Source organism: Podarcis filfolensis (assembly GCF_964270895.1).
Source record: "Podarcis filfolensis genome assembly, chromosome: 10".
Classification (NCBI taxonomy): domain Eukaryota; kingdom Metazoa; phylum Chordata; class Lepidosauria; order Squamata; family Lacertidae; genus Podarcis; species Podarcis filfolensis.
Window position 1 is genome coordinate 44973618 of NC_139612.1, and position 27825 is coordinate 45001442.

Sequence of the window (27825 nt, forward strand, 5' to 3'; positions counted from 1 at the left end):
GTTTTGGCTTTTTTTTTTTTAAACCCTGCCTCCCTCCGTAGCCGCCTCCCTCCTCCTCCTCCCCCCTCCTTCCTACAAACAGGTGTGTGTGTGTGCGGGAGGGAGAGGAGGGGCCTGGTCACGTGCCGCCCGTCTCTCTTAAAGGCGCTCGTCAGGGCGGAGCCCGTTATGCAGGGCCTGGCGTCGTCTTCGCCTTCGCTCATCGCCGAGTTGCCCAACCCAAGGGCGGGGGGAGGAGGAGGAGATGAGGGGAAGGGCCCAAGCGCAGGCTCGCTTAAAGGGATACCCGCAAATTACTCAATGTCAGCGCCTCAGGAGCGGAGAGGGCCCCCAAAACCGACGTGAATTCGGCGCCAAGGCCGAGTGAGGGGAGCTGAGAGTCTCTGGCGTCTGCAAAATCACATTAATCGGTTCTGGCCCCATGAGGGGGTGTTTCTGCGCTGCCTCCCCCCGGGCGCCCCGTTCTCCCCTCCCGGCGCTGCCCATCCATCCGCCCGCTCTGCTGCCGCGCAGCCCTAATTAGGATGACTAATCCTTGCTAAACCAGTGGCGTAGCTGATCTCTCGAGAATCCATTATTAGCCTCCGGCATTGTGTACAGCGCCACCCCCACAACACTCCCCCCCCCCGCACAACCCCGTCGCTTTTGTCTTTAGCAGGGAGATGCAGCTCGAGTCCCCCCGCGCGACTCTGCAGCATCGGGGCTCCGACGGATCCTATGGGCAGCCGCCGCGCTCGAAAGCCCCCGAGCGGCAGATCTGCTCGAAAGAAAGCCCCCCTTTAGGCGAACGGTGGTGGTTCCAAGTAGCTCCACGCTTGAGAGCAGAAGAAGCATGCACACAGATGTGTCCTGGGCATGTTTATACTTGTAAGCAAAGACCCGCGGAGCTCCAGGGGTCTTGCGTCTGAACCATCGTCGTTTCTGCACAATCTAGCCAGGCAAAGCGTTAACGCTGAATGAAGTCGTGAAATGGCTTGGCTGGGAGGGCACCACGGGCAGCTTCTGCTCTCAGGAATATCTGAGAAAGCTTGGGTAACTTCAAACAAGTTGCACCAGGGCATTATAAGTCACTTCTTATACTCCATATGCGCCTTCCTTCTTTTGATATCTGGGGGAGCAATAGGTGAGGCCCCTAGGCCCCTGGCAACAACCCATCAGGAAAAGAGAGATGGAGTGCAAGAAAACCATCCACCATCGCACTTAACACTGATGCTCCAAAAGCTACAATAAGATGTACACTTACTTGAAATTGAGTGCCATTGAAGTGAGTGGGATTTCTCTCCGTACATATAAATACGATTGGCCTGCATGGTTGATCTTATTTGTCCCTGCACTAGCAGTGTCCACAAGAGCGTATATGCAGCATAACAGAGACTTTTTCAAATCCTGGAACCAGACTAATCTGGTTGGCCACAGCAAAAAAATTTACATTCTTCCCGGTGGATACTAACAGGACCACAATACTAGAAATAAAGAAAACATTTAAGAATATTGTTTAAGACTCATATTCTCTTTTCCAACTCTTTTCTTTGTAAATTGCAAACTGTTTAGTGTACAGTATAAACTTGTTGAGAATTTTGAATTCTAACTTGTAGTCGTAGCTTGGATCCCGAATGCCTTGCGAGTCAAATGTTTTGGCTCCCGAATGCCGCAGACCCAGAAGTGAGTGTTCTGGTTTGCGAACGTTCTTTGGAACCTGAACGTCCGGCACAGCTTCCTATTGGTTGCAGGAGCTTCTTGCAGCCAATCAGAAGCCACGCCTTGGTTTCCGAACGTTTTGGAAGTCAAACGGACTTCCGGAACGGATTCTGTTCAACTTCCAAGGTACGACTGTACTACCAAACCCTTCCTACAGTTGCTTTTGAACTCTCCTTTGCCATGTGTTTACACTTAAGATGCTGTTTTCCAGGTACCAAAAACATGTCTAAAATGTACATAGTTTTAGGGTACACGACACACTTACCGGCAAAGATTATTGTAAAATCTAACTTTAGTAGATCTAGTTTTATACAACAGGAAGAAGAATGCAATGTTTCTGCAACAGCCAAGAATGTTTTTAAATTGGTCATGTTAACCATCTGGTGGGGCCCTGGCCTAAAATGTGGAATAGTTAAAATAAATAAATCCCTACAACACTCAGGGATTTGGAAATTGGAGATTTAAAGTAAATAAATAAAACTCTTTCCAGATTATAATTAATTTGTATAAAGTTCTAGATTGCCAAAGTATCAGTGTTATCATAGAAGATAAGGCTAATACTCCAGGTATGAGAGGGAACCAGTGGAGGAACAAGGTTCACAAGGCCAAATAAATATTACAGATACCTCATGATTCTAAACTACACCTGCTAAAATGCCCTCTTTCCATTCAGCTATAAATGTTTCAGGAGTTCTGTCCATTTCTATTTGGCACCTTAACTAAAATATTACAGTATAATGCACAAGTGTAGCTTAAGACTAACTGCATGTAAATGAATTAATAACTTGAGACCTGAGTGCTGCTGCATCACATTTTAGAAGAAACGGACGAAGTCAATATGATATTACAACATTTTTTTATTTGGTAGCACATATCTTTTAAACTCTAAGAACTTCAGCTAGTATTTGACAAAAAGTAACAGTATTTAAGTTACATGAAAGCTGTATTCATTCTACAAACATTACATACAAAATAGAATGTAAGTACTTTATTTCTGTATTCTGTCTTACAGCTTTTAAAACAATGAGAATAGTAGAAATAGAGATTGGTAAATGAAAATGTCCAATAAGAGGGCTAAAGTTTGCTAAATACTTCCTTCAACAAACAGAAAACACCACTTCAAGCTTTTGACCACAGTTCTGTAAAAACTGCAGCAAATAAAATTAAACTGTTTAGTCTAGCTTTCTAGTCAGTGTATCAATAGATAAAGTAACTTGTGTATAAGGCCTTGCAACAAAAGAGGAGTAATACAGTATTTTGGGCAAAGAGAACTAAGGAAAAATGTAGATCCCAGATATATCTTCTTTCTCTGTAGAAATTATTTTATCCCTACTAGGCAATATCCTCACATTTTGCCCAGCCAATTTATCGTTTTTATAAAGGGCCTCTTAATGCATTATCGCCAAGATTTCCCCCCACACCTAACTGCTGATGTTCTGTAGTGTAGAAACTTCCAACTTCATCCTCCAGCTGGTTAATGCCCTAAGGGCCCAAAAGAGAAATAGCCAAGTAACCTTCTTTACAAGTTCTTTATACCACCAGTTCTCAAAGAAGGGTAAAGCTCACTTTCCCCCTCACTGCTACCTGCCCCACACCCACCACAGGTGGACAGCAACCAGTGAAATGTAAACATGTCGGCAGGCAGGTGTTGAACAAGTCATCATGGCAAAAGGAACATGAGCTGCCTTTACCTAAGGAAGGATCAGCCTAGCATCAGGCTGGAACAGAAGCATATAAGATTCCTGAAGTGTGCCTTCTTGCACGTGTCTTCTGTGCTGCAGCATCACAGAGGAGCAGCTAAAAATTGTACATCCTAAGCCCTTTCTTTTACAAAACCTAATGCTTAAATTTAGATGCTGTAGTCTTTTCAAAAAATAATACATAGCTGTACATACTCATTTAAGTCTAGAATATTTAAAAAAGAAGGATATACCTTCTGCTATTGGTAGAAAACTAGAAAGTCCCAATTTCAGTAGTGCTTTCACAAGAAGATGAGCACCAATGGGCAAAATGCCTTCTGACTGGCAATCACATAATTGAGAGTTTTAAAGCAATGTTTTTAAACGACACCTTTTACTGATACAGAATTATTATTTTTTTGGTTCATATCAGAATAAAATATTCTGTACATTATATATAAATATATATATTATAATAATACTCTTTACAAATATAAAATATCTCATTCAGAGATCCAAGAAGTGCTACCCAGACAAAGTCTGGTTGCTGGATAGTTCTGTAACATTTTCTCCTTTACATTCAAATGTAAAAGATTTCTGTTGATCTAACTAAAACAAAACTTTGCTTTAATCTCATTCACATTAGTTTTCATTTTTTGATCTTGTGCAGGCAAGACAACTTTAAAAAAAATCACATTTATCTAAGGATCGCATCGTGCCTTACATTGGGTATGAATATCCAAATACAAAATACTGATACCTTGCATTAGTTCAGAATGATGCAGTCACATTTAAATTGCTGCATTTCTCAGGGGGGGAAATATGGAAGTGGAGAATTTATCATTTCCTGGTCACCATCTCTCTGTATTTGGCCAAGGAAACTTAGACATGGCTTATATTCTAAAGGTGGTGATGAGATGTCCGCAAATTCCCCACTCCCAATGCAGCTCTCTGCATCATGACCCACAACATTCCCAATAGTCCCACAACCCTAAAGAGAAGATTTTTGGAGGATTCAGTGGGCTGTAAATAGAAGGAGTCAGAAAATCTCATTCTGTGAACATGAATGAATTCTGCCCTTTTCAGGGAAGGAAAGTTAGGTTCTAAGATACTGAATGTAAAATGCACATATTATGTACTTGGTTATCTACCCCTAAATACAAACAGTTCCAGAATGTCCTTGCCAGTGACTCTTCAAAGAACCAAGGAAAAAGAGGCAGAAAACGTACAGAAAAAAGTAACCCAAACCCCATGGCAAGCTTCCTCAGTGAAACTACATGCAAGCCCACCAAATTAGCTTATACACCTAAAACTGTGATTTGTATGCCTTGTACTGACTGATTTAAAAGTTAGGTCTGCTTAAGCTCACTATATCAATGCTCTTAGGCACACCTCATTTTCATAGGATTGGGTTGTGAGTTGTTATTCACAGAATGACTTTGACACCATTTCCTAAAGCTAAAGCTCTTCTTTTGCCTTCAAAGAAAGAAGTGTTACTTAAATGTTAAGGTTTTGTCTCTCGGTTTTTTATTCATCAGCTGGAGCATCTGCGCTGCTGTCTTCAAAAGACCACTTTTTGCAAGGGAGAAAAAGGAAAGAACACTCTTTTCCTGCTTTTGAAATTAAAACAAAGGGCAATCTCATCAGAAGCCGAAATCCAGCTCTGCCCCCACAACCCAATCTGAGAAACTAAGAAACAACCATGCCACAATTCAATATATCACTGTAAGTGACAAACAAGATTTGCACAGGGGTAATAAATAGTCCAGATGGTGGGATGTGAAATCCAGCTTCTGTGCCTGATTTGCTTTAACATTTGCATCAAAGTTGACGACTTGTCATGGAACTACATTTCCCCCACTTAAATACTCTGTTCATGCTGTCCAAGAATATTTACACACATTTCCCTGCAGGTAACATTTTTCCAGCGGCACCACTCTAAAAATCCTATAAATACACTATAAAGTCTATAAAGGACTACATAATGTTTGGGAGAGCGTATTTCTTGATCTGTACCTGAGCAAGGTGTCAAAGGCAGTGAAGGACAGTCAAGGGTGGCAGTCACAAACCTGCTCAATGTCATAGATCTCCTTTGGGCAGTCTGCAGACAGGATTAATGGTGTGTTCTCTGTCACTACAACATCATCTTCTATGCGTATACCAATGCCACGAAATCTTTCAGGGGCACTCACATCATCCTCGGGGATGTAGATGCCTGGAAATAAATGTGGCAATCCAAAACTAAAGGGCTTGGGTTAAAAACTATGTCACAAATATGCAGCATGTCACTAATGATTTATTTTAAAACATTTATAAACCACTTAATATTTCAAAAAAACTAACAGAATTTAGAAGGCAGGATAGATGAATACAGTCGTACCTCAGCTCCCAAACACCTCGGGAGTCAAACGTTCCGGCTCCCGGACAATCGAAAACCGGAAGTGAGTGTTCAGGTTTCCAAATGGTTTTTTGGAAGCTGAATGTCCGGCGTGGCTTCCGCTATTGTTTCCGGCATGCCTGCGCAATCAGAAACCAATCGGAAGCCGCGCCTTGGTTTCCGAACGTTTGGAAGTCGAACGGACTTCCAGAATGGATTCCGTTTCACTTCCAAGGTATGACTGTAAAGGCTTCATTTTCTTAGATTAAGGAATCAACTGTCCAGTCCTCTCCAGTATTAATAAAGAAATGCAATTGCACTCATCTTCAACCCTGATACAAATATATGACAGGACTGAGGAAGGCTATGTGGGCTCACACTAGAGAAAAGACTCTAAACAAGCAAGAAGATTGTGAGAAATGGCTTTGTCCAGTAGTGGTACAATACAAGGACACACAACTCTGCATATTGCATTTGTTGGTACAAGATGGAGGTGGGTGACATAGTCTATTGGTTAGTTACTCATGTCTCTGCAGATGCCTGCTATGCAGTGTGGACCAGTCGTATAGTGTAAAAAGAAAAGATTTGCTGATAGTTTTCAAATATGCAAAAGGCTGTCAGAAGAAGAAGAAGAGCACTTAACCACCAAATCCACTGAAATGTATGTGCAACTTGTTTAAATCACAGAGGAAAAGATGTAGAGCAGTGGTCCCCAAACTTTCCCCCCCTCACAGACCACTTGTAAATTGCCAAGTGTCTTGGCTGATCACTTAATGTGTTTTTGTTTGTTGTAGCAATTGCAATGCACTATGCAAGGTGCTGTATGATTTCTTATTGAATTTTTTTAGACATGTCACAGACCATTTGAATGAAGCAGGCTCATGGACCACAGTTTGGGAACCCCTGATGGAGAGTTTATGCAGTAGGAAGAACCTCCCCATTCTTAGCCCCAATTCATACGTTTGCCTTTTAATGAGGCATCACATTGAAATCAGTTCTCCATTGGCTTGAGTAGCTGCTTGCCTTGAGAAAATTGATAGGCCTTGAGATGCTCCTGTGAGCCCTATCCTGACCCACACTTTAGGCAAGGTGAGATCTGCCACTGCTCAAACAGTGTCACACCAGTGTAGCATGCTGTGGCTATTCAGCTAGGTCAGTAATCTTGGTTTCTAATGCAGGTATTTTTATTAATGAGGGCTGCCAAGGCAGTTTACAAAACCAAATTGAGAAAACTAAACAGTAATAGAATTAAAGCAGAGCGTTGAAAACCAAAAAGGGTAGAATTAAAATCCACAGCCTCCAATTAAAAACTATTAAAAGTCTCCACTGCTTGCCTAACAGTCATCACGGATGAGCCAGTCTAACTTCCCTAAGGAAGGTAATTTTATAATGGGACCTGCCACAGAAAAGGCTCTGTCCCCCATTCCCACCAACTGAACCTCTTTTGCTGATGGAAGATGATCTCAAACTAAAAGCAGCTTTGTATTGTTATTGCTAGAAAAAAACCAGCAACATGTTGCACTACCATGCAGGTGAATATGAAATGTCAGCAGCAACTCTGAACTTACACAGTGATCCTAAATATACAACCATGATTCTGAGCCGTACCAATGCAGAGGTTCTTCTGGGGGGCTTCCTCATTAAGGGCATCAAGTGTTTTCTTCTTGTAGAAGACACAGCTAAGACGCTGAACCATGGATAGATCCACAGTAGAATAAAGCTTGTGGAATCTCCTTCCTTAACAGGCCCAGCCTACAGTATTGCAAGTTCTACTGAAATAATACCCTATTTTATGTGCTCAGAGCATTTTGGAAAAATGTAAGTTGCTGTGTTTAGTATAGTGTCAGTGCCCCTAGAAGCTCAAGTCTTGCTCAGCCCTCAGGTTATTGTCCTAGGTTTTACCAGATGCTGCCTACACGTCTCCTAGCTTTTCATCGTTGCTGTAAAAGCTAGAAATGTAAGAACTTTAGAAATGTGAGAACTAGGATTCTCAGGATGGCAAGTTAGGAGAAAATACCATATATGCCAACCGAATGGCAATTCTGTGAACCCATGGTATACATGCACATACATGTATGTTTATAGTTGTAGGCATTTGTATACACAAGTGTCTATACATGCACACACAGTCCTGCAAACTTTATTCCAGCATTGTTGAGAAGGTGTATTTTTACCTGGCTCAATGGTGATCACCATGCCTGGCTGGAGGGGGATCGATCGAGATACATCGGGGGTGTCGTGAACATCCATTCCCAGATAATGTCCTACATGATGAGGGCAGTATTTCCGAACAGCCTACAAGACAAGGACATATTCCTAAAGCAAGTAAAATGTGAAGGGACGCACACATTTCTTCAGCGGTGAGAGTGGAAACATACATTGAAAGGGAAGTATGCAACTAATTCATAGTTCTTGCTTCTGTACAACCAGCATCATTTGATTCCTCTCATTTGCCTTCTTGTTCCTGAGCCTCTCACACAAAACAAAAATGTTTTGGTCCTAACGTTCAAATTCACAGGCAGCTGGTTGAAGATAAAAAGGAAGCCTCTAACACAAACAATATAAGGAACTTATTGTTGTGACTACAGCTAGCTCAGTGACCTTCAAATGTTTTGCATTAAATTGCAGACCTATCGGTAGGAATCAGCTTCAATAGCCAAAAATGCAACCTCCATTTTGAGATACAGTTTTTCTCTGACCTCTTAGGTGCACTTAAACTGTGCTCATGAAGCTCCCTGAAACATCTCCCTGACTACCACTGGAAGGCAGGAGTACTGCAGCTAAAAGGATCACTTGTCTGTCTCACCACAATAATTCAGATTTCCCAACAGCTAATTCAAAAAATGCTCTTTTTAACTGGGCACTGTGTAGAATCAGGATCTTCACCTTCGTCCACTAGCCAACATAGGCAGTGGTTGGAATTGCTCCTAGTACAGTGGTACCTCGGGTTAAGTACTTAATTCGTTCCGGAGGTCTGTACTTAACCTGAAACTGTTCTTAACCTGAAGCACCACTTTAGCTAACGGGGCCTCCTGCTGCTGCCGCGCCACCGGAGCACGATTTCTGTTCTCATCCTGAAGCAAAGTTCTTAACCTGAAGCACTATTTCTGGGTTAGCGGAGTCTGTAACCTGAAGCGTATGTAACCTGAGGTACCACTGTACTTGCCTTCTCCCAGTGAAGGGGAATAGGAGGACACACACTGACTGCTGTCCATCTTGAGCAGACAAGTGCCTTTCTCTAGCAGGTTGTCCCCAGGGTTTGTTTTCGTTGCGTGTGGGGAGTGCATTCTGCATTTTTTTGGTTTTTGTACATTTTAACTGTTTTTTCGTATAAACAGAAGAAAACTAGGGACAAATTCAGAAGTATTGCCACAAAGTTGCTATGTCTGATTTCCAACCAAACTGTAGCACGTATACTTTGAAACTCTCTGCACACTGACATCACGCAAGCATCTTCACTGTACTCTATTCGCCACCTGCTTAGAACATTTTTGTTTAGCCAAGCCAATCCAGACATGTAGATGTTGATGCATTATCTCTTTTTCATTTGCATTTCATTGTTTTTAAATGTCTTTCATTACTTGTTTTTATTTAGTTTTAATATCTCTTTTACACCACTTAAGAGATTTTGTTACAATCAAGTGGAATATACATTTTTAAAAATAAAATACGGTAATTCCCCCCCCCCCAACCCAAAATCTTCCTCCACAATAATCAACGTGTTCTCAGGTGGCTGACAATAATTGTTTTGAACAGTAAATAAAAAAAGAATGCCACATGGAATAAAGGTCTTCACTAGTGGTTTGAGTTCTAAGCGCTTTACATTTTTCTGTTAACTTCTCCATCAAGGCTAAGGTCTAATCTGTTTTTACCATTTGTCAAAGGAATTTAATGTACCTCCAATATCTAGCTGCAATGCGTTTGGCTGCCACAAAAAAGAAATATCAAGAAGTTCTTAATACAGTGGTACCTCGGGTTACATACGCTTCAGGTTAAGAACTTTGCTTCAGGATAAGAACAGAAATCGGGCTCCAGCAGCACGGCGGCAGCAGGAGGCCCCATTAGTTAAAGTGGTGCTTCAGGTTAAGAACAGTTTCAGGTTAAGTACGGACCTCTGGAACGAATTAAGTACTTAACCTGAGGTACCATTGTACATCAAATTCTCAGCCTCACCTTCATAAACTGAAAGCACTGCTAGCTCAGTATTGTTGTCACTGAGCTGCAGTGACTCTCCAGGTTCTTTTCTACCTGGCAATGTCAGGGATTGAACCAGGGAGTATGTGAATGCAGCTGACTTATGGCTCATCCTCTGTGTGCATTTATAAAAGGATATATTCAGCCTGATCCAAGTCACAGGATTGGCTTGTACTTTGAACAGGGTCTCTCTAATTTGCAACATCTTTCGACGTATCATAGAAAGGGAATTGAATTTTACTTTTTTAAAAAGCTTCCTATAGAGGTGAACATCTGAGCTCCCTCAAATAATTCCAGGGAGTGGCAATCAAAAGAGGGAAATAACCTGTGCTGAAATACTATTTGTGCTTGTATCTGTCCATCAAAGAACAAAGCAAGAAAAACACACCTGTGTGCAGCATTACCCAGCGAAGCAGAATCAAAGCGACTCGTTAATAGACACTTCCAGAATAGTCGGATTTCTACTTTTTATGAGAACAAAATCCCTCTGTGAGCATACCTCCCGTAACTCTCACCGCCACCACAAAATGAAGCATTTCCCTCTCCTCGCCTGCCCCCTGTGGCAGTTCTGTTTAATGATATCACAGACAACTTAGAACAGTCCCACCCTACTCAACTGACACTTGTCAGGAATTAAACTACTGCATGCCTGACTTAGCTGAATGTTCTGCCATCTGCTGCACGAGAAAGGTACTGCTACCAACCCTTGGTTTTACAAGACACATCCTTTCTGGACCTGCAACAATACCAGAAATCCCAGAAACACCCACATTGGCAGGAAGTTGACACTTCAAAATTGCAATGGCCAGTTTTGAAGTGCCTGTTTGCTTTTTTTTTTTTTAAATGGAGAAAGGCAGCAGATTGCTTCCTTACATCATTATCTACTCAAAGTACCTTGAAGAGGTGGTTCTCGGTGGTGCTTTTCTGTAGGATCCCCAAATCTTTTAGCTTCTGTCCAGTGAGGGTCAGCATGAGACTGTAAATGTTCTCTAGGCTCACGCCTGGAGAACACAGCCTCAGGCAGGACTTCTGGACTTCCAGTACAGCCTGGTACAATTCTGCTTGGGGACTGGTGAACCTGAGAATGAGAGACAAATGCAAACCACTCCAAGCAGGGTTTCAACAGGAAGGAAAGCCTGTCCAGGCTACAAAATAATGATGTGATGTGACCCTAACGAAACTGTTCCACATCAGAATGCAGGTTTGAATACTCGCCTCTTATCAAATACTCTCTACGCATCAAAATGTGGTATGTTAAGGAGAAGACAAGGCTTAAAATGCTGGCTTTCCACACAGGAAGGGGAATGAGTGCCCCACATATGTCTTTTTAAAAAGTAACTTTTACTGTGTTTTCCAGATAGAACATACATAGTATGCACAAAATATGAATACAAACTAATTATCCAAACAGAAGCCCCAGCTGCATTCTGAAGTGGAACAGAACCATGCGAAATATCTGAATGAGTAGGGTAGTTCTGCATCACCACAACCGTAAGCCATTACCCGCATGCTGAAGTTTGTGAAGCAGGCTGATTGTTGTGTACTGAGAAAGAACATGCAAGTATAAACAGGGGAGAAAAGCCCCTGAAGCACAACAAACTAGAGAAAGGACAGTGGTGAAGCAGAGACACTTTTCAGGAAACTCAGCAGAGCAAAGCTATCACAGGTTTATTGAAATTGTACCTGGATTCATTTCCCCAACACCCTCCCAAAACTCCCCAACAGATAAGATGCAGGCATGCTCAGAAGGCTTCAAGCTGCAGCTCTCTCATGACCTCAAAAACAGTGCGGTATTCTCCTGCTGGGAACAGAACCTACCTGCCATTGATGGGCCAAGTGCGGGTGATGTCGCTTACATAACCAGAGTATTCGCATCCCCCATCCAGTAAAACCATTTCTCCATCCTGGGGCAGAAGAAAAAGCAATTCATGCAACCAGAGGCAGAAAATAAGAGAGAACTCTTTGAACTTGAATTTATGCATAATACTGGGTGGGATAAACTACTGCTACTTTTTCATCAGACAGAAGACCAGGGTGTTGGAAGCTGTTTTCCAGCTGTAGTCCTGCCCTTTCCTGAACATCCTGTCTGCCTAGGTTAGGCCAAAGCAATTTTTAAAAGTTGGTGCCATGTTTGCTCAAGGCAGTATGATACAAAATAAGCATCTTCTAATCAGATCAGCTTCTCCTAGTGCAGTGCTTTAAAGAAAAATTCTGAGTTGTACAGAACTCTACCAGCCAATAGATTAGACAGATGGGCAATTCTTAGCTATACAAAAGAGGGAAAGCTGTTTATGCTCAATTACAGATTGTTCCAATGACCCATGATGCCAACTGCAGGTAATGCAGGAATGCAGATCTGTGACTTTCCAGATGTGGTTGGACTACGATGTCCATAATCTTTGAGCGTTGGCCATGCTATCTGGAGATTATGGGAGCGACTGTTGAACCATACATGGAGGGCCACAGGTTCCCCATCTGTGTCCTAAAGGTAAATGAATATGTTTGAAATGTTTTGCATTGCCCATGATTTAGCTGAAGTAACTAAAATCTTTCTCACAGATGCCGACTTCATGCTCTCTACCTTATATAAGTCCCTCTAAATGTAAATGATCACCCTATTTTGATGGGCTCATTAAAATCACAGACTGCTTGCAGTATAAGGCCTGCCTGCAGAGACTTGAATGGGACAGACGTAATCATCATACTCACTGTCTTTAAAAAACACACACCATTAACGTATTTTAATAGGATTGATATATTATTTTATAAAATGCTGGAAGCATATTAAAACTTTATTGTGATCTGTCTGACAGTTCAGCTCAACTGGATGGAAAGCGCACAAAAGATTCTGTTGTTCCGATAAACCTCGAAATCCATTTCAGGGCAGCTGTGATCAGTGTTCTTAAGTTCCAGAAGGGAACGGTGGAGATAAAAGACCTCGTTTTCAGAACTGAGTCTCACCCGTAATATGCTACTCTAGAAAGAGTCCACCTGCTGCCCTGCGACAAGAGGGCCTCCCTGTGCTTGTGCGCTTCAGCTGTTCATTATCATTCCTATATCCCCCCAACCTCCCTCCAAGTAATCAGAACAGTGAAATCCCTTCCTTAGTCAAAAGCCTCCCTTTCCCCCAGCAATTATTAGTCACCTGTTAAAAGGCATCATAATTTTGGAAACTGGCAGGCATCATGTGGCCCCATTCACCAGTCTCTTTGTAAGGAAAGGAAGGAAGAGAACATCTACTTCTGAAGAAATACTTTTCTTAAATGCCTGAATAATCAAGACCTGGACTCTGTGACACTGCATTCAAACTAAGAAGGGGGAAACGGTGTTAGGGAAATTCTGCAGGGACCATCCAGATACGAGAACATGCATTACATCTGTTCAGTTTTTGTGTGCAGAAATATAATCCCTTATTATTCCCCCCACAGGGAGCATCATGTTTGATGTAGATGTATGAGAATGTCCCAGAAGTTCCTTGCTTGGCTTTCTCGAGAGGGAGTCCCTGTCTCTAGATACAGGGTAGGCAGAAATACCCTGGGACAGAGTAGAGCTGGTTTTACTTTAGACATGTGTATCTCAATAAACCCTTCAGGAACAGGACTGTGTAGTCCTCTTTTTAAGATGTCTTAGTCCTGCTCTTTCTTCACTGCTCTCTTCAATGGGCCAATGATCACACGCCCCTCAAGGACAGGCGCTGCTGCAAAACTACTTGAGTTTGAGGCTTTGCCATCATGGTGGTTAATATATACAAGTACCAGTTGGGTAACTGGGGCAGACAGTGTGATTATTTCTACGCCAGCAACCCTGATGGTTGATGGCATCAGCCAGACCATTCAGTTGGGTTGATTCACACAATATGAGCCACAATAACTTACAGCAAAAATGGGACCCTCCAAGCTTATGACTTCCGAATAGGTATCTAGTCAATTACAGTGGTGCCCCGCAAGACGAATGCCTCGCTAAACGAAAAACCCGCAAGACGAAAGGGTTTTCCGATTTTTAGCGGCTTCGCAAGACGAATTTCCCTATGGGCTTGCTTCGCAAGACGAAAGCCCATAGGGAAATCTCCGGGGACAGCGGGGAAGCGCAGCGCGCCTTCTCCTCTGTTCCCGGACCTGTCCTGAAGACTTGCGGTGGGAGGAAGGTTTTCCTCCCCACCGCCAACATTCAGAAGGCTGTTCTGAAGGCTGGCGGTGGGAAGAAAAGCCCTTTTCCCCCGCCAGCCTTCAGAAGAGTTCCCGCAGGGCTGCCTAGGCTGCGGATAGCAGCCTGCTGCCCCGCGCGAGGGGCGCTCTGCTTCAGAGCGCCCCTCACGCCGGGCAGACCTCCGCAGCTTGGGGAGCCCTGCAGGAGTTCCCCGCAGGGCTCTCCAAGCTGCGGATAGCAGCCTGCTGCCCCTATCCGCAGCTTGCGGATAGCAGCCTGCTACCCCTATCCGCAGCTTGGAGAGCCCTGCGGGGAAGTTCTGCAGGGCTCCCCAAGCTGCGAATGTCTGCCCTGCGCGAGGGGCGCTCTGCTTAAGAGCGCCCCTCGCGCGGGGCAGCAGGCTGCTATCCGCAGCTTGGAGAGCCCTGCGGGGAATTCCTGCAGGGCTCCCAAAGCTGCGAATGTCTGCCCCGCGCGAGGGGCGCTCTGAAGCAGAGCGCCCCTCGCGTGGGGCAGCAGGCTGCTATCCGCAGCTTGGGGAGCCCTGCGGGGAAGTCCTGCAGGGCTCCCCAAGCTGCAGATGTCTGCCCCGCGCCGGGCAGCAGGCTGCTATCCGCAGCCTAGGCAGCCCTGCGGGAACTCTTCTGAAGGCTGGCGGCGGGAGAAGGGCTGTTCTGAAGGCTGGCGGTGGGGAGAAAAGTCCTTCTCCCCCCGCCAGCCTTCAGAAGAGGTCCGGGGACAGACTGTCCCCGGACCTGGTCTGAAGGCGGTCTCCATAGGAATGCATTAATTGATTTTCAATGCATTCCTATGGGAAACCATGCTTCGCAAGACGAAAAACTCGCAAGAAGAAAAAACTTGCAGAACGAATTAATTTCGTCTTGCGAGGCACCACTGTACTAGAGTTGAAGAAAGGGTGGTACAGAAGATGACTGTTTGAAAATATTCTCTAAAGTAGATATTTTCTACACTGACTTAGAAATTGGCTTTGCTCCCTGGAGGACCCTCTTTGCCTTCAAACACATTTTCGTTGCCTCCAGCCTCTTTCTTCTACCCTTCACAAATCAACCGACGACACTGGTACACAGTACACAGCCTTCCCTTAACCTGGTGCCCTGCAAGCATTTTGGACTACAACTCCCATCAGCCTCACCTAGCAAGGTCAATGGTCATGGATGATGAGAGTTGCAGTCCAACAACATCTGGATGGGTTAGGCTGTAGCTAGACTCTAGCACAGTATAGACACATTGGATTCGCAGGACACTTCCACGGTGTGCTGATTACTAGAAAAATCTGAAATGGTGATTTTTGTGTAGCTCTCATTCAGAATGGGGGACTCAAATTGTACCTCCAAAATCAATGTGCTCCCACACTAGCAAGAAAGGTTAAGTTTAGTACACACGTAGTCATATAGCAGGGAAGGGGAACCTTCGGCTCGCGAGAAGATGCTACATTACAGCTGCCATCACCCCTGATGGACTGGTTGCATGAGAGTTGTATGTAGCCCTGCAACATCTGTTAGGCCACAGGTGCCCCACTCCTGTCATACATGGAGCTGTTTATAAATCACTCTTCAACTTAAATAAATCACTCAGCCACCATACCAAAATTCAGCATGTAGCAATTTTCGAAAAGTGTGAAAACCTGGCATGTTTGCCTCTTACGGTTAAAACTTGAGACATGAAGTTTAAAGCATAAGAGAGACCAGATATGCCAACACAGAATAAGCCAATCTGCACATGGGGTGGAATTTTGGGCACCAGGAGTTCCGCTGTCTCTTCAAATATTTGCATTTGGGAAAGGGGTGCTTCCAGTAGCAGGCAGGTAAAACTGATGCTTGCTGAACGCAAAAAAATTGGAGAGAAATCACAATTAACAGAAAAAAGACAGGGAATGAAATATTGGCTTATGAAACAAGGCTTATCTGACCAAAACACTATTTGCTCACTGAGCACACAGTGGTATGTTTGGAGTACTTCTGACATTCTGCACATTTCAAAATGTATTGGGCCAAATAAATCTTGTTTTGGCAACTTCCGAGATTTCATCACTCCTTTCTTTGCTTGCAGAATGCAAGCCTCCTTTACTAAGACACACACAGACAAAGACACACACACACACAGAGAGAACGCTTTATGTGCAGACACCCTCTGAAGGCAATTACTATCATTGAACAGTGAAGGTTCAGCTGTCAAACCGAAGATCTTAATGGGAAGATTTGCCAAACAACAGTAGTTTTGGAACCAGTCCACGTGAACTCTGTGAGGACAACACCCAAGATAAATGTTACAGCTTCTCGGATTCAAGTCAGATATGCAAACCTAACAAGGAAAAAGCACTGCAGAGTCACTCCATAGCTCAGGCTTTGCTGAGGCATACTCCTGACCACACCCTCTCCTCCATGTTAAGCTAACTATGGTAAGAGATGGCGTGGACACACACCCAGGAAGCAGAGGCCACAACTCTGAGGGGTGCACAAAACAGCAAACATGGGTCAGAATAAAACTTCTCCACATAGTTTTGCAAGGCTTCAGAGAGATGAAGTTATCAGTAGGTTGCAGTAAGAAGTGTCAGAATCCATTTGGTTACCTTGATGAGCTGGTTGTTTTTCACATAATGCAAGGTGTTGGATCTGTTGCCACCTGCAACCACAGGAGGATAAGCCAAAATATCAGCACCACGAGCCCGGCACTCAAATTCAAACTGGAATAATTAAGTTGGAAATAAGAAAACCCATTAATTCTAGCTCAGGATTGCACAGTACACATCCGAGCCCTTTTCTGCTTGTGCATCGGACAACAAACCAATTAGGTGTAGAGGATACAATGTTGGGCTTGAATTCACTGGTAGTTTTTAAGTGGCTAAATCAATTACAGATTTACACAACTCCCTTTGCCTCAGACAATTCTCCCATTTGTTGTCTTTATCTCCTTGGTGCTTCTGATTTGGGCTCATTGGATGAACTGTTTGAAAGAAATGTGGAAAACCAGGAGGCACTTCTAATTGCATTAAGCACATTCTCTGTGGCAGGCTCAATCCATATGCTAGCCAATTCATTTCTTCTTATGCAAGGAAGAAAGACTTGTAGGTCTGTACAATGCACAATATAGAAATATTCAAGTCATTATGCTTGTGTGAAAGAAATACACATTCTTGGATATGAAGGTATAAAACCCTCATATGAGTGCATATGAAATAAAAATATTTGTTGTTTGACTAACAAATGCAAAATTGTAAACACCTCTTAAGGTTTGCCAGCTTTTTCCTAAACTTCTCTGAAGCCTCACTGCCATGTCTGTTATCCTTTTGAAAGGAAGTAAGTTTAGGGAAAGATGCATAATGAGTTGTGGCAGAGCAAAGGCCTATATTAAGCTCCCATTGTTGTCTTAGAAGGAAAACTAACAGTGCAATCCTCCACATGTCTACTCAGAAGCAAGTCCTAGTGAGGCCAATAGGACGTATTCTGAAGTATAAGGTAAGATAAGGTAAAGGTAAAGGACCCCTGGGCGGTTAAGTCCAGTCAAAGGGGTGCAGCGCTCATCTTGCTTCAGGCTGAGGGAGCATACGTTTGTCCACAGACAGCTTTCCGGGTCATGTGGCCAAGCATGACTAAACTGCTTTTGGCACTACAGAACACCAAGATGGAAACCAGAGTGCACAGAAATGCCGCTTACCTTCCCGCTGCAGTGGTAACTATCTACTCATACTGGCATGCTTTCGAACTGCTAGGTTGGCAGAAGCTGGGATAGAGTAACAAGAGCTCACCCCGTCGCACAGATTCGAACCACCAACCTTCTGATTGGCAAGCCCAAGAGGCCCAGTGGTTTAGACCACAGCGCCAGCTGTGTCCCCTATGAAGTATGTGTGCATAGGACTGCTGCCTAAGAGGTCAATGCAATACTAAGAGGGGGGATGTTATTGTTTCGTTTTTGTTCTATTTATCTGTGCTTTTATCCCGTATTTTTATCTTGTGAACCACCCTGAGGTCTTATGAAGGGCAGTATATAAATTCAATCAATCACTCCATCCCAACTGCATGAAGAATTATGATGCTTTCTCGGATACTACAAAGCACATACCTTAGCATACAGAAATGCTTCATCCACTGGAGCTTTGCTTGCAAACATTGTCTCCACAAACGCCTGTCAAAAAGTCAAATATAGAATAAGCATAACTTAGGACCCAAAACCGATCTATGGCCTGTGATGACATTCATCTCTACAGCTATTCCCAGAAGGCTTTTACTGCTGTGAAAGAGGCTGTGAAAGAGGCTCTTTCACAGCATTTCACAGCCAACACAGAGCATTACCACTACTCTGAATATGGCCCCTTGAACCGGTACATAAAACCACCAATGTATGAGCTTAAGAAAGTTGTCCTAAATATCAGCAGAGACTGAGGGTAAGAGGCTTCACATGCCACATTTTATGACAATGACCTGACCCCAAATCCCCACACCCATTTCCCATGCTAGCTTTTGCACCACAAAAGAGGGAGATATTTGTACAGTGGTACCTCGGGTTAAGTACTTAATTCGTTCTGGAGGTCCGTTCTTAACCTGAAACTGTTCTTAACCTGAAGCACCACTTTAGCTAATGGGGCCTCCTGCTGCCGCCGCAGCACGATTTCTGTTCTCATCCTGAAGCAAAGTTCTTAACCTGAAGCACTAATTCTGGGTTAGCAGAGACTGTAACCTGTAGCGTATGTAACCCGAGGCACCACCGTATTAGGATTGTATAAATTTTCAAAACCATACCCCTGTTTCTGTCATTACCCTCAAAAGCTGACAGAGGTTTGTTCCTGAAAGTCTGAAACAAAGCCGGGTCAATTATGTACAGCATCTTTCAGTTTCTCACACAGTTGTTAGCTTGTCTCCATGGTATAAAGCCCACCTGGGTCTGGATGTATATCTGCCAGGACTGCTGTAAATACATTCTAATCCTGGTTGAGGAGGGAAATATGGTGGCAAGATTCCAAATGCTTGGGATCTCTTCTTGGCTTTGGGAAAACCACCATTAGTCAGGTATGTCCCCCACATCTAACACCCAGTTAAACAAGGTAGCCAAACATGGGAGAAAAACACATTGCATGCTCCCATACAGATCTCAAGGGAATCTGTCCAGACCAGTCACTTCTGGCTTTATGGTACAGCAGCCTCTGGAAGCAGAGCCATAACTACTCAATTCAATTCAAACCAAGCTACAGTTAGCACAAGCCATGGTTTCTGATACTGATCTGCTATCTAATCTAAAGTAGTGATTCTTTACTTGAAAATTCATGCTTGACCTTCATTAATCTTCCGTAATCATGGCTTAATGTGATGCCCAAATTAAGCCTGTATCCTCAGTCACTTGACACCAAACCATTGTTTTCTTTTACAATGCAATAAAATAATGTCCTTAATGAGTAAATAAAGTTGCAAAGCTTATCTAAAGCAACATGAATATTTATGGTAACAAGCGTCAACACAGCAACACAGTATATTCCAACAAAACAAAAGTTGTAAGATTAAGAGCAATAATAGTGTTGAATTTACTTATAAACCCCTGATCCACTTTCACAGGCTTTGGTACCCACTTGTGGGTCCCAGCCCATAGGCTGGTAAACACTGTTCTAGAGAAGAAATCTGAATGTTGGAAGTTTCTGGACAGAGAAATGGAATCCACCACTACAATACATAATTATGAACATCAATTTGGATAGCTTTAAAAGGGGTTAAAAGAATTCATGAAGAATAACACGACCAATTGCTGATAGCTGTGCTGGCTGTGTACCACCTGCAGTGTTTGAGGTGCCATGCCTCTGAATACTAGTTGCTAGGTAAACAAAAGTGAGAGGACTGTTGCACTGATGTCCTGTTTGAATGCTTCCTATAGGCACCTGACTGGCAACTGTGAGAACAGGGTGCTAGAATAGATGGGCTTTTGGCCTGATCCCGAAAGGCTCTTTTTTATTCTTAGCAATATTTCTATTTGGAAAAGGCGAACCAGGAATTACTATCATTAAATACATCATTATAAAAATCTATAGTCAAAGTGCATGTTTTCAAATTTAATTTGAGGTTGATCTTATCCCACAACATCAGAAATCATTTCCATAATGGATTATTATGGATTTGCAAAGGCCAGTTCTGCTTCTTAAAAATGCCCCTCAAAGTTTATTCCAAAACACTGCATTCTAAGACCAACCACAGGATGTCACTAGATACATAACCCAAGATAGAATTGGCTCAGATTGTGAAACTAAGTACAGTAATAACGAAGAAGATCAAGTACATTTGGTTCCCACCTGATTGGTGTTTTGTTGAATTACTTTGTATGAAATTAATTGTTGTGTTAGCCAATAAAGGTCTTGCCGTATTGGAAAGCTTAGTATACAAATGCCTTCCCAAAAAATCGAAAAATGTATTTTCCTTGGGATTAAAAAGGTAAAGGTACCCCTGCCCGTATGGGCCCGTCTTGCCAGACTCTAGGGTTGTGCGCTCATCTCACTCTAGAGGCCGGGAGCCAGCGCTGTCCGCAGACACTTCCGGGTCACGTGGCCAGCGTGACGAAGCTGCATCTGGCGAGCCAGCGCAGCACACGGAACGCCGTTTACCTTCCCGCTGGTAAGCGGTCCCTATTTATCTACTTGCACCCAGGGGTGCTTTCGAACTGCTAGGTTGGCAGGCGCTGGGACCGAACGACGGGAGCGCACCCCGCCGCGGGGATTCGAACCGCCGACCATGCGATCGGCAAGTCCTAGGCGCTGAGGTTTTACCCACAGCGCCACCCGCGTCCCTTGGGATTACCCACTTACAAAAGAACAGTCCCCAGAACCATCCAACCAGAAGCAACCCAAATTTGTCCACATCCCATCTCTCCTTTGAAAAGTGTTTCTGCACTTTTCTGTTAACATCCTGTTAGGCACAACTGCCTTGTCCCATACCTGTGATGTCACCTTGCCAGCAATCTTCATTCTCTCAATCTCTGCAGCAGATTTAACCAGTCGTAGGTTTTGCACTAAGTGCCTGATTGCTCGGATACGATTCTTGCTTCTAGCTTTGACTTCTGCCAGGTGTAGCAAGTAATCAGAATGGAGTTGTGGATGCACAGGTTTAGCAAAATCATACCAGACCATACTAGATTCATCTGTGAAACAGAATATAAACACACATTAGTTTAATTAGCCATATCTATCTTGGGAGAAATCAGTACTTTGAAAATCTGCCTGAAAGGAATTAGCAAGAACTATTGCTGAAACTATTATTTCTATTCCAATGCACCATCCACTTAGAAACAAAAGTGTACAACTATATATTTTGGAAAGTTTGCCTGTTCTCCATGCATCTGAGGACATCACTTAAGGTATCTTAACCAAGCTTTACATGGTGATTCCTGAGATCAAACAGAAGGTTTTCATCTCTGTTTGAATACAATTTTGAATTAAGGTAGCAGACTGAACTTTTCAAACCTGCACTGATTTTAATACTTAAAATTCCCGAGCAATGCTGGGTATAAGGCTTCCAGCTAATTATAAACTGAGAAAATAATAGAGTTGGAAGGTACCTTGGAGGTCATCACTCCACCCCCACCCCCCCGGCTCAATGTAGGATCTAAAATGCAGGATACAATTATAGATATTTCACAGCTGGAAATTGTCTGTGTAAATAGGATATCCACTTCCCTCAATGTAAATATGTCATCTAATCTTACGGAAAACCAGGCCTTTGGATGATATATGTCAGAAAGAAGCAAGCCTGTCAAGTAGACACATTATTCTTCCCTAAGAGTCATTATTCAAATAAAGGGATCCTGAAGGGAAAATGCAAATGTTTGCCACAGTACTGAAGACTTCTGTGATTTTTCTACTATATTAGTAAAGATCCCTGAGCCACAGGCCATCCAACAGCCGCAGGAGAATCTAAAATGTTAATTATGTAACTTTTCTCAAATATTTTTAAAGGGGTGGGGGGGGGGGAATTACAACCAGGTAGCTGGGAGCACAAAATTCCTTTGCATGTTTCCACTATGCTCTCCACCTGTGAGCAACCTGCCCAAAGGCTTTGTACACCCTGCCGAAACTCCTACCAATCCACATCTCCTGTACGTTTCTTCTTCTTCTTCTTACCTTTCAATTTAGCCACCAGGTGCCTAAACTCTTCTATGGTATATGCTTCATCCACGCCCGTGAGAGCCACTGCCCCGTCCGTACCAGACCGTGGTCCATCCCATAGTTCCCTGCTTGGATCCCGCCGTGGGACAAACAACAGAGCTTTGTGGGATGGCAAAGGTTTGCCAGGCACAGTCTGTAGCACCAAGATGCTGTCAGGCTCCTGGAACCCGCACAAATACAGGAAGTTAGTGTCCTGGTGGAAGGTGTATGGAATATCATTGCTCATGTAGTAGGTGGGATTGGATAGCAGAATCACTGTGTGGTCCATCCCTGGCACCTCTTTGTGTATCTGAGCCATCAACTTGTGCCTACGGAGAGCATACTCCACTTGCGACAACCCCGGTGTTACTTCTCCTGCGAACAGAAATCAAAATAGCTATTCTTGTTTCAAAAACACCTCTTCATGCTGTTAATTTTCTGCACAATGCTGCATTGCTCCTCTCAATTGACTCTCCTTTCCACCTCACACCCCCTTTTCTCCTCATCATTATTCTTTTCCCTACTCCAAGGATTGGAAACTTGCTGGACTCCAGCTCCCATCAGCATCGGCCAGAATAACCAATGGCTGGGGTGATGGGAATTACAGTCCAGCAACATCTGGCGGGCTACAGGTTGGCTACCCCTGCCCTGCTCCAATGTGTACACATTCTCAGCGTATTTCACAGTCATGTGTAAGAAAAAAAAAGCTCCATTTGAAATCAACTAACATTAATTCTCAAGGCATTCCACAAACTAACATAAGGATATTAATTTTTAGATTGGAGAATAGGTGATGATGGAGGAAGAAAATAGGTACACTTTAACCCAATTGAAATACTACACTTTTTCAGCTTCTGGATATTGAACAGGCAATGATAGTGCTGGGTGCAACCTTTAAGGTGAAATCAGAAGAGATATTAGATTGCCCAGCGAAAATTTCTCCAAAAACGAACAAGTTTCTAACAGTGAACAATCATCGGACTATTTTTAGTATTATAAGCTATGTACCTAATAGCTCCAAGGAAAAATTCTCTCTCTCGGAACTGCAGATTTAATCTGTCAACCACATTTTATCTGCAAAGAATGCAAAGTACAGAGTCTTTTTAACACAACTGGACTGAAGAAACAAGACCTGCTGATTGCAAATGAGGTACACTCTTGGCATAATCTATGACCACAATCCTCCACTTGTACATGTTAATGAAGTTAAGTGGGACGTTTTATGTGAGAACTGCACCCTTAGGCTACAATCCCTAAGCAAGCTTACATGGAAGGAAGTCCCAGTGAAATTGATAGGAGGCTAATGCTGCAAGCAGTTATATACGGTTCTCAACCTGTGGGTCCCCCAGATGTTGTTGGACTACAACTCCCATCATCCCTGACCTCTGCTAGCTAGGGGTGATGCGAGTTGTAGTTCAATAACATTTGGGGACCCACAGGTTGAGAAAGGCTGGGTCTTTGCCTAGATGTTTATGCTACCTGTTTCATATGGCTACCTTGCATTCAGAATTATTTCCTTTACAATAGTCTGGGTTGCCTCTAATGATCTCATGAGTGGCATTCTACTCCTAGAAAGGTCACTCCCAACACCTGCTAATGAAAAGGGGTGTAGGCAACCTCTGCTCGTTCCAGCCTCTGCACCTCTGCTGAAGGACCCCCCAGAATAGCATGGGAGGTAGTGCAGGCAAGAGGTAGAACTGGCTAAAATTATCCCTCTCACTTCCACTAACAAGTGCCTCCACTGGATCAAACCCATAATGAAGAAAGTACAGTGCAGACTGAAAAGTACACTCAGAGACAACATGCCAGTGAATTCCAGTTGCTGTAGGAATACAGTAGGGAAGGGTTGTTTTCTTCATGTTGTGTTTGGAGGCTTCCTAGAAACATTTGGACACTGGGAAGCATATTGCTGGACTACATGTTCCAGTAGGGCCTCTCTTATGTTGGAATGGAAGAACAAGGGTTCAGTTTTATAGTAATCCAGTAATATTTTGTCCTAGTTTGCAGACCACCTGAAACCACAATTAAGCTTTAGTATACTTGCAACGTGCTAAATATGGGACCATAAATGTGGACGCTTCGCTCCTTCCTCACCATGGCCACTGCCATGCTGCTTGGAGCTAAGCCATGCTTTGGCTTCACATCATGTCTGAACCTAGATTTATGGTTTGTCTCTTTCCATATATAGCATGAGCCTGGGTTCAGACATAATGCAAAGCCAAAGAATAGCTTAGATTCTGGCAGTGTAGCAGCAGCAGCAGCAAGAGTGGAGCAGAAGGAATAAACTCGATGTTATTTTAGTCACATTCAAGAATATGTTCACCTTTAAACCATACTTAAAATGACATGTGAACCAGCCCATAGTAATGTAATTTTAACTTACTAGTAGAAAGGCAGGGTATAAAATAATGCACAAATAACCACACAGTGCATTCCGATACTAATTTGATTGAACTCAGTGGGACTTAAACATGCATGACAACAGGATACATGTTTGGAGAGAGAGGCAAATCATAGAATACAAATGGAAAATAAAGGCATTTGAGATAAAGGAAAAGGATTGTCACTTTTGGAAAAAAGCATGGTTGAATAACCATGAGTTTCAAGTGTGGGTGAATGATTCCTTTTCTAGAACATTGATTGCTAGCTATACAGTCGTACCTTGGATCTCGAACGCCTTGGCTCCCGAACAAATCGGCTCCCCAACGATCGAAACCTGGAAGTGAGTGTTCCGGTTTTTGAACGATTTTTGGAAGCCAAACGTCCGTTGGGGCTCCCACAGCTTCCGAAGCCGCACTTTGGTTTTTGAACGTTTTGGAAGTCGAATGGACTTCCAGAACGGATTCCGTTCGACTTCCAAGGTACGACTGTACAATTAAATGATGGTCCCAGGCCTAACTTACAAATGTCAATCAAGCAGAGAGAGGGTTTTTTTTATTTACAAACTTTTTTGTTCCACTCTTCTGTCAGAAGCACATCAGGAAAATGACCTAAAGGCATATTGGAAACAAAACTGTCTTCCCTGTCCACTTGAAGACCCATAAATATGGGCCCAGACTGACATGGGAAGGTATTCCAGATTTTCGGTGCTATGATAAGGAAGGACCTGACATTTTGCCCACCTGCTGCAACTCTGAAAGTAGGAAAATATGGAACTGGTGTTCAGAAAAGTTCTTAGGGAAGGAGGTAAGTTCTGTCAATCATAAGAACTACAGTAGCAACTTGGGTTAAGAACTTAATTCGTTCCGGAGATCCGTTCTTAACCTGAAACTGTTCTTAACCTGAGGTAGCACTTTAGCTAATGGGGCCTCCTGCTGCCACCGCGCCGCCGGAGCATGATTTCTGTTCTCATCCTGAAGCAAAGTTCTTAACCCAAGGTACTATTTCTGGGTTAGTGGAGTCTGTAACCTGAAGTGTCTGTAACCTGAGGTACCACTGTATGTGGATTTTTTTCCTGCTGCTGCTGTCATGGAAATATTTGTTTGCCATACCTGCTTGGTTTACATGTTGCCTTTGCTCACAGAAATGTACACTTTCCATTCCCCCATTTCACTGTTCTATACTTAAAACTTTTGCTGTATTTATCTCAGTTTTATCTCATATTGGGATGCTCTATTATTTTAAGCAATGATTCTGAACTGATTGAGAAATGCATACACAGGGATAATACCTCTTTGGAATTTTAGGAAATACTTTCTGAATGTGAATTCCACTAAGGATGTACAATTTTCCTCCTCTTCATGCAAAATAAAAAGAATCTAATGACACAGCTTAGAAACTAGTGTCCGGGGATGCTAGCCTATGCAAACATGGCAGGGAGTAAGTCCCACTGAATACAGTGTTTCTTACCGCTGAGTAAATATGCTTAGGACTGGACTGAAATGATCCTTACCTGGTTTCAGAAGATGTGGATGTGTGAAAGGGCTAGGTTGACCTAGGTACCGGTTTGGAATCTTCCTTTGCTCAACAGGCTGGATGGACAAATTCCGAAAGAAACAGAACTTGCAGTCTAAAAGAAAACAGCTGCATTGTGTCAAGCTGAAAGACCTTTCTAGGTGTAATACAGTCAAGTCACACGCTTGCCATTCTTAAGCACTGTTCTTTTCACCTTTCTTCTAAGGCAAATCCACATGGAATAACCTGCGGTGCAAGCCTATAAATGTCTACTCAGATGTAAACCCCACTGAATTCACAAGTACTTACTCAAAAAAGTAGCTATGGATGGCAGATTCAAAAAGATTTAAATCTTCAATTTACTTACAAATGTGACAGAACAGAATTGCACAAATTCTCTTTAACTTTCAGAAAGGACATCAGTTTTAAGATTTTTTTTTGGTCTGTCCTCAGTATTTATTTCCATCACAAAGGCTGCAAATACCTTAGCTGTGGCGCTTACCCTCCTTTTACCAGGGTAAGGTTAACTGGTACTCTTCTACTAGAGGGGTAGGAAACCTGTGGTTACCCAAACATTGGTGCTCTCCAGCTACCATCAGCCCAAGTTTGTATGGTCCATCCAATGACTTCTAGGGAGGGCACAGGTTCCCCACACCTGTTCTACAATATAACTAAAATATTGTAGTGATGCGTCTATTAACTACTAACCATCCTTCCAAAACCATACAATGAGTTTAAAGTGTGTGTGTGTGTGTGTGTGTGTGTGTGTGTGTGTGTAAGAATGCGACTGTATTGCAAGTTACATTCTGGTATTCCTTTTATCTCTTCCTGTGCAAGACAGTATTTTTAGAAGTATATGTTTTGTAAGGACACTGTCCTAACTCTCTCCTCTGCCCTGGTAGACCTTATAATGCTTATGTTTCTCTTCCTTGGAACTGAGTAGGGAGTACCACATGACACGAAAACATTTTACCATCTGTCCAATTATTAATGCACTCTTATCAATATAGATTTTATTCATATGCACTTGGAATATACTGAAAATATTGAGAATCAGACTTATTTGAGGGGGGCGGGTATCAAAGTATTTCATTCAAGTGCCAAAATACTACGTTTGAATAAACTGCTAACATTTACAAGAGTGGGCAACTAGGTGGGTACATAAAAATTGCTAATAGACGTCATTACAGACCAAGAATACAATCTAGAGTAGTAGCTGAGGTTGAAATCCTGTGCATAAAAACCATTGAATTAAGTTGGGTTGGGGGTGCCAAACTCTGCATAGGGCTGCAGCTGTGGAACCCAGTCTCTGCATAGGTTCAGGGTCTCCTATACACACTTCCTTAACAGCAAGCTCAGTTGCACACAATAGGTGTTTCCGAGTAAATATGCATGAGATTGGACTACATACTCACTAAAGTAAATGGAAACTAGAGTGATGACTGTCCACTAGAAGGAATTACCCAATTATTACCCCTCATAAATCTGCTCAGGAATGCAACTTTTCAGCTTTATACTTTGCATGTTTACTCAGAAACTCAGTAGGATGTATTCCAATATAAGTACTGTATGAATAGGCTGCCCACATTTTCATGTAGAAATAAATCCAACAGAATTTAAAGGGTCTACCATCAGGTAAACATGCAGAGGAATACAACCTCCCTCACTGCTTGCATTTTGCAGCAGCATCCCCAGGTGCAAAT

The 27825-nt window shown here is 43.1% G+C and overlaps 1 protein-coding gene and 1 long non-coding RNA gene across 3 annotated transcripts in view; one reads left to right on the forward strand and one right to left on the reverse strand.

The window, feature by feature from the left end:
* Positions 1-5162, forward strand: LOC310743530. Its single transcript, XR_014539065.1, has 3 exons — positions 1-82; positions 656-1032; positions 4916-5162. It is a non-coding gene; the product is annotated as an uncharacterized lncRNA (long non-coding RNA).
* Positions 2538-27825, reverse strand: part of XPNPEP3 (X-prolyl aminopeptidase 3) — a 26796-nt gene continuing 1508 nt past the window's right edge. Inside the window, exons 1-10 of one of the 2 annotated variants that reach the window (XM_083573813.1) lie at positions 26121-26237; positions 23237-23302; positions 22205-22603; positions 21023-21225; positions 18175-18237; positions 16685-16798; positions 11767-11852; positions 10843-11026; positions 7929-8049; positions 2538-5592 (exon numbers count right to left, since the gene is read on the reverse strand). In XM_083573813.1, the coding sequence (XP_083429939.1) occupies positions 5426-5592; positions 7929-8049; positions 10843-11026; positions 11767-11852; positions 16685-16798; positions 18175-18237; positions 21023-21225; positions 22205-22547 (1281 nt within the window). In that variant the 5' untranslated portion in view covers positions 22548-22603; positions 23237-23302; positions 26121-26237 and the 3' untranslated portion in view covers positions 2538-5425. Of the gene's footprint in view, positions 5593-7928; positions 8050-10842; positions 11027-11766; positions 11853-16684; positions 16799-18174; positions 18238-21022; positions 21226-22204; positions 22604-23236; positions 23303-26120; positions 26238-27825 lie in introns of those variants that run through there. The other variant, XM_083573812.1, reaches the window with a different exon arrangement.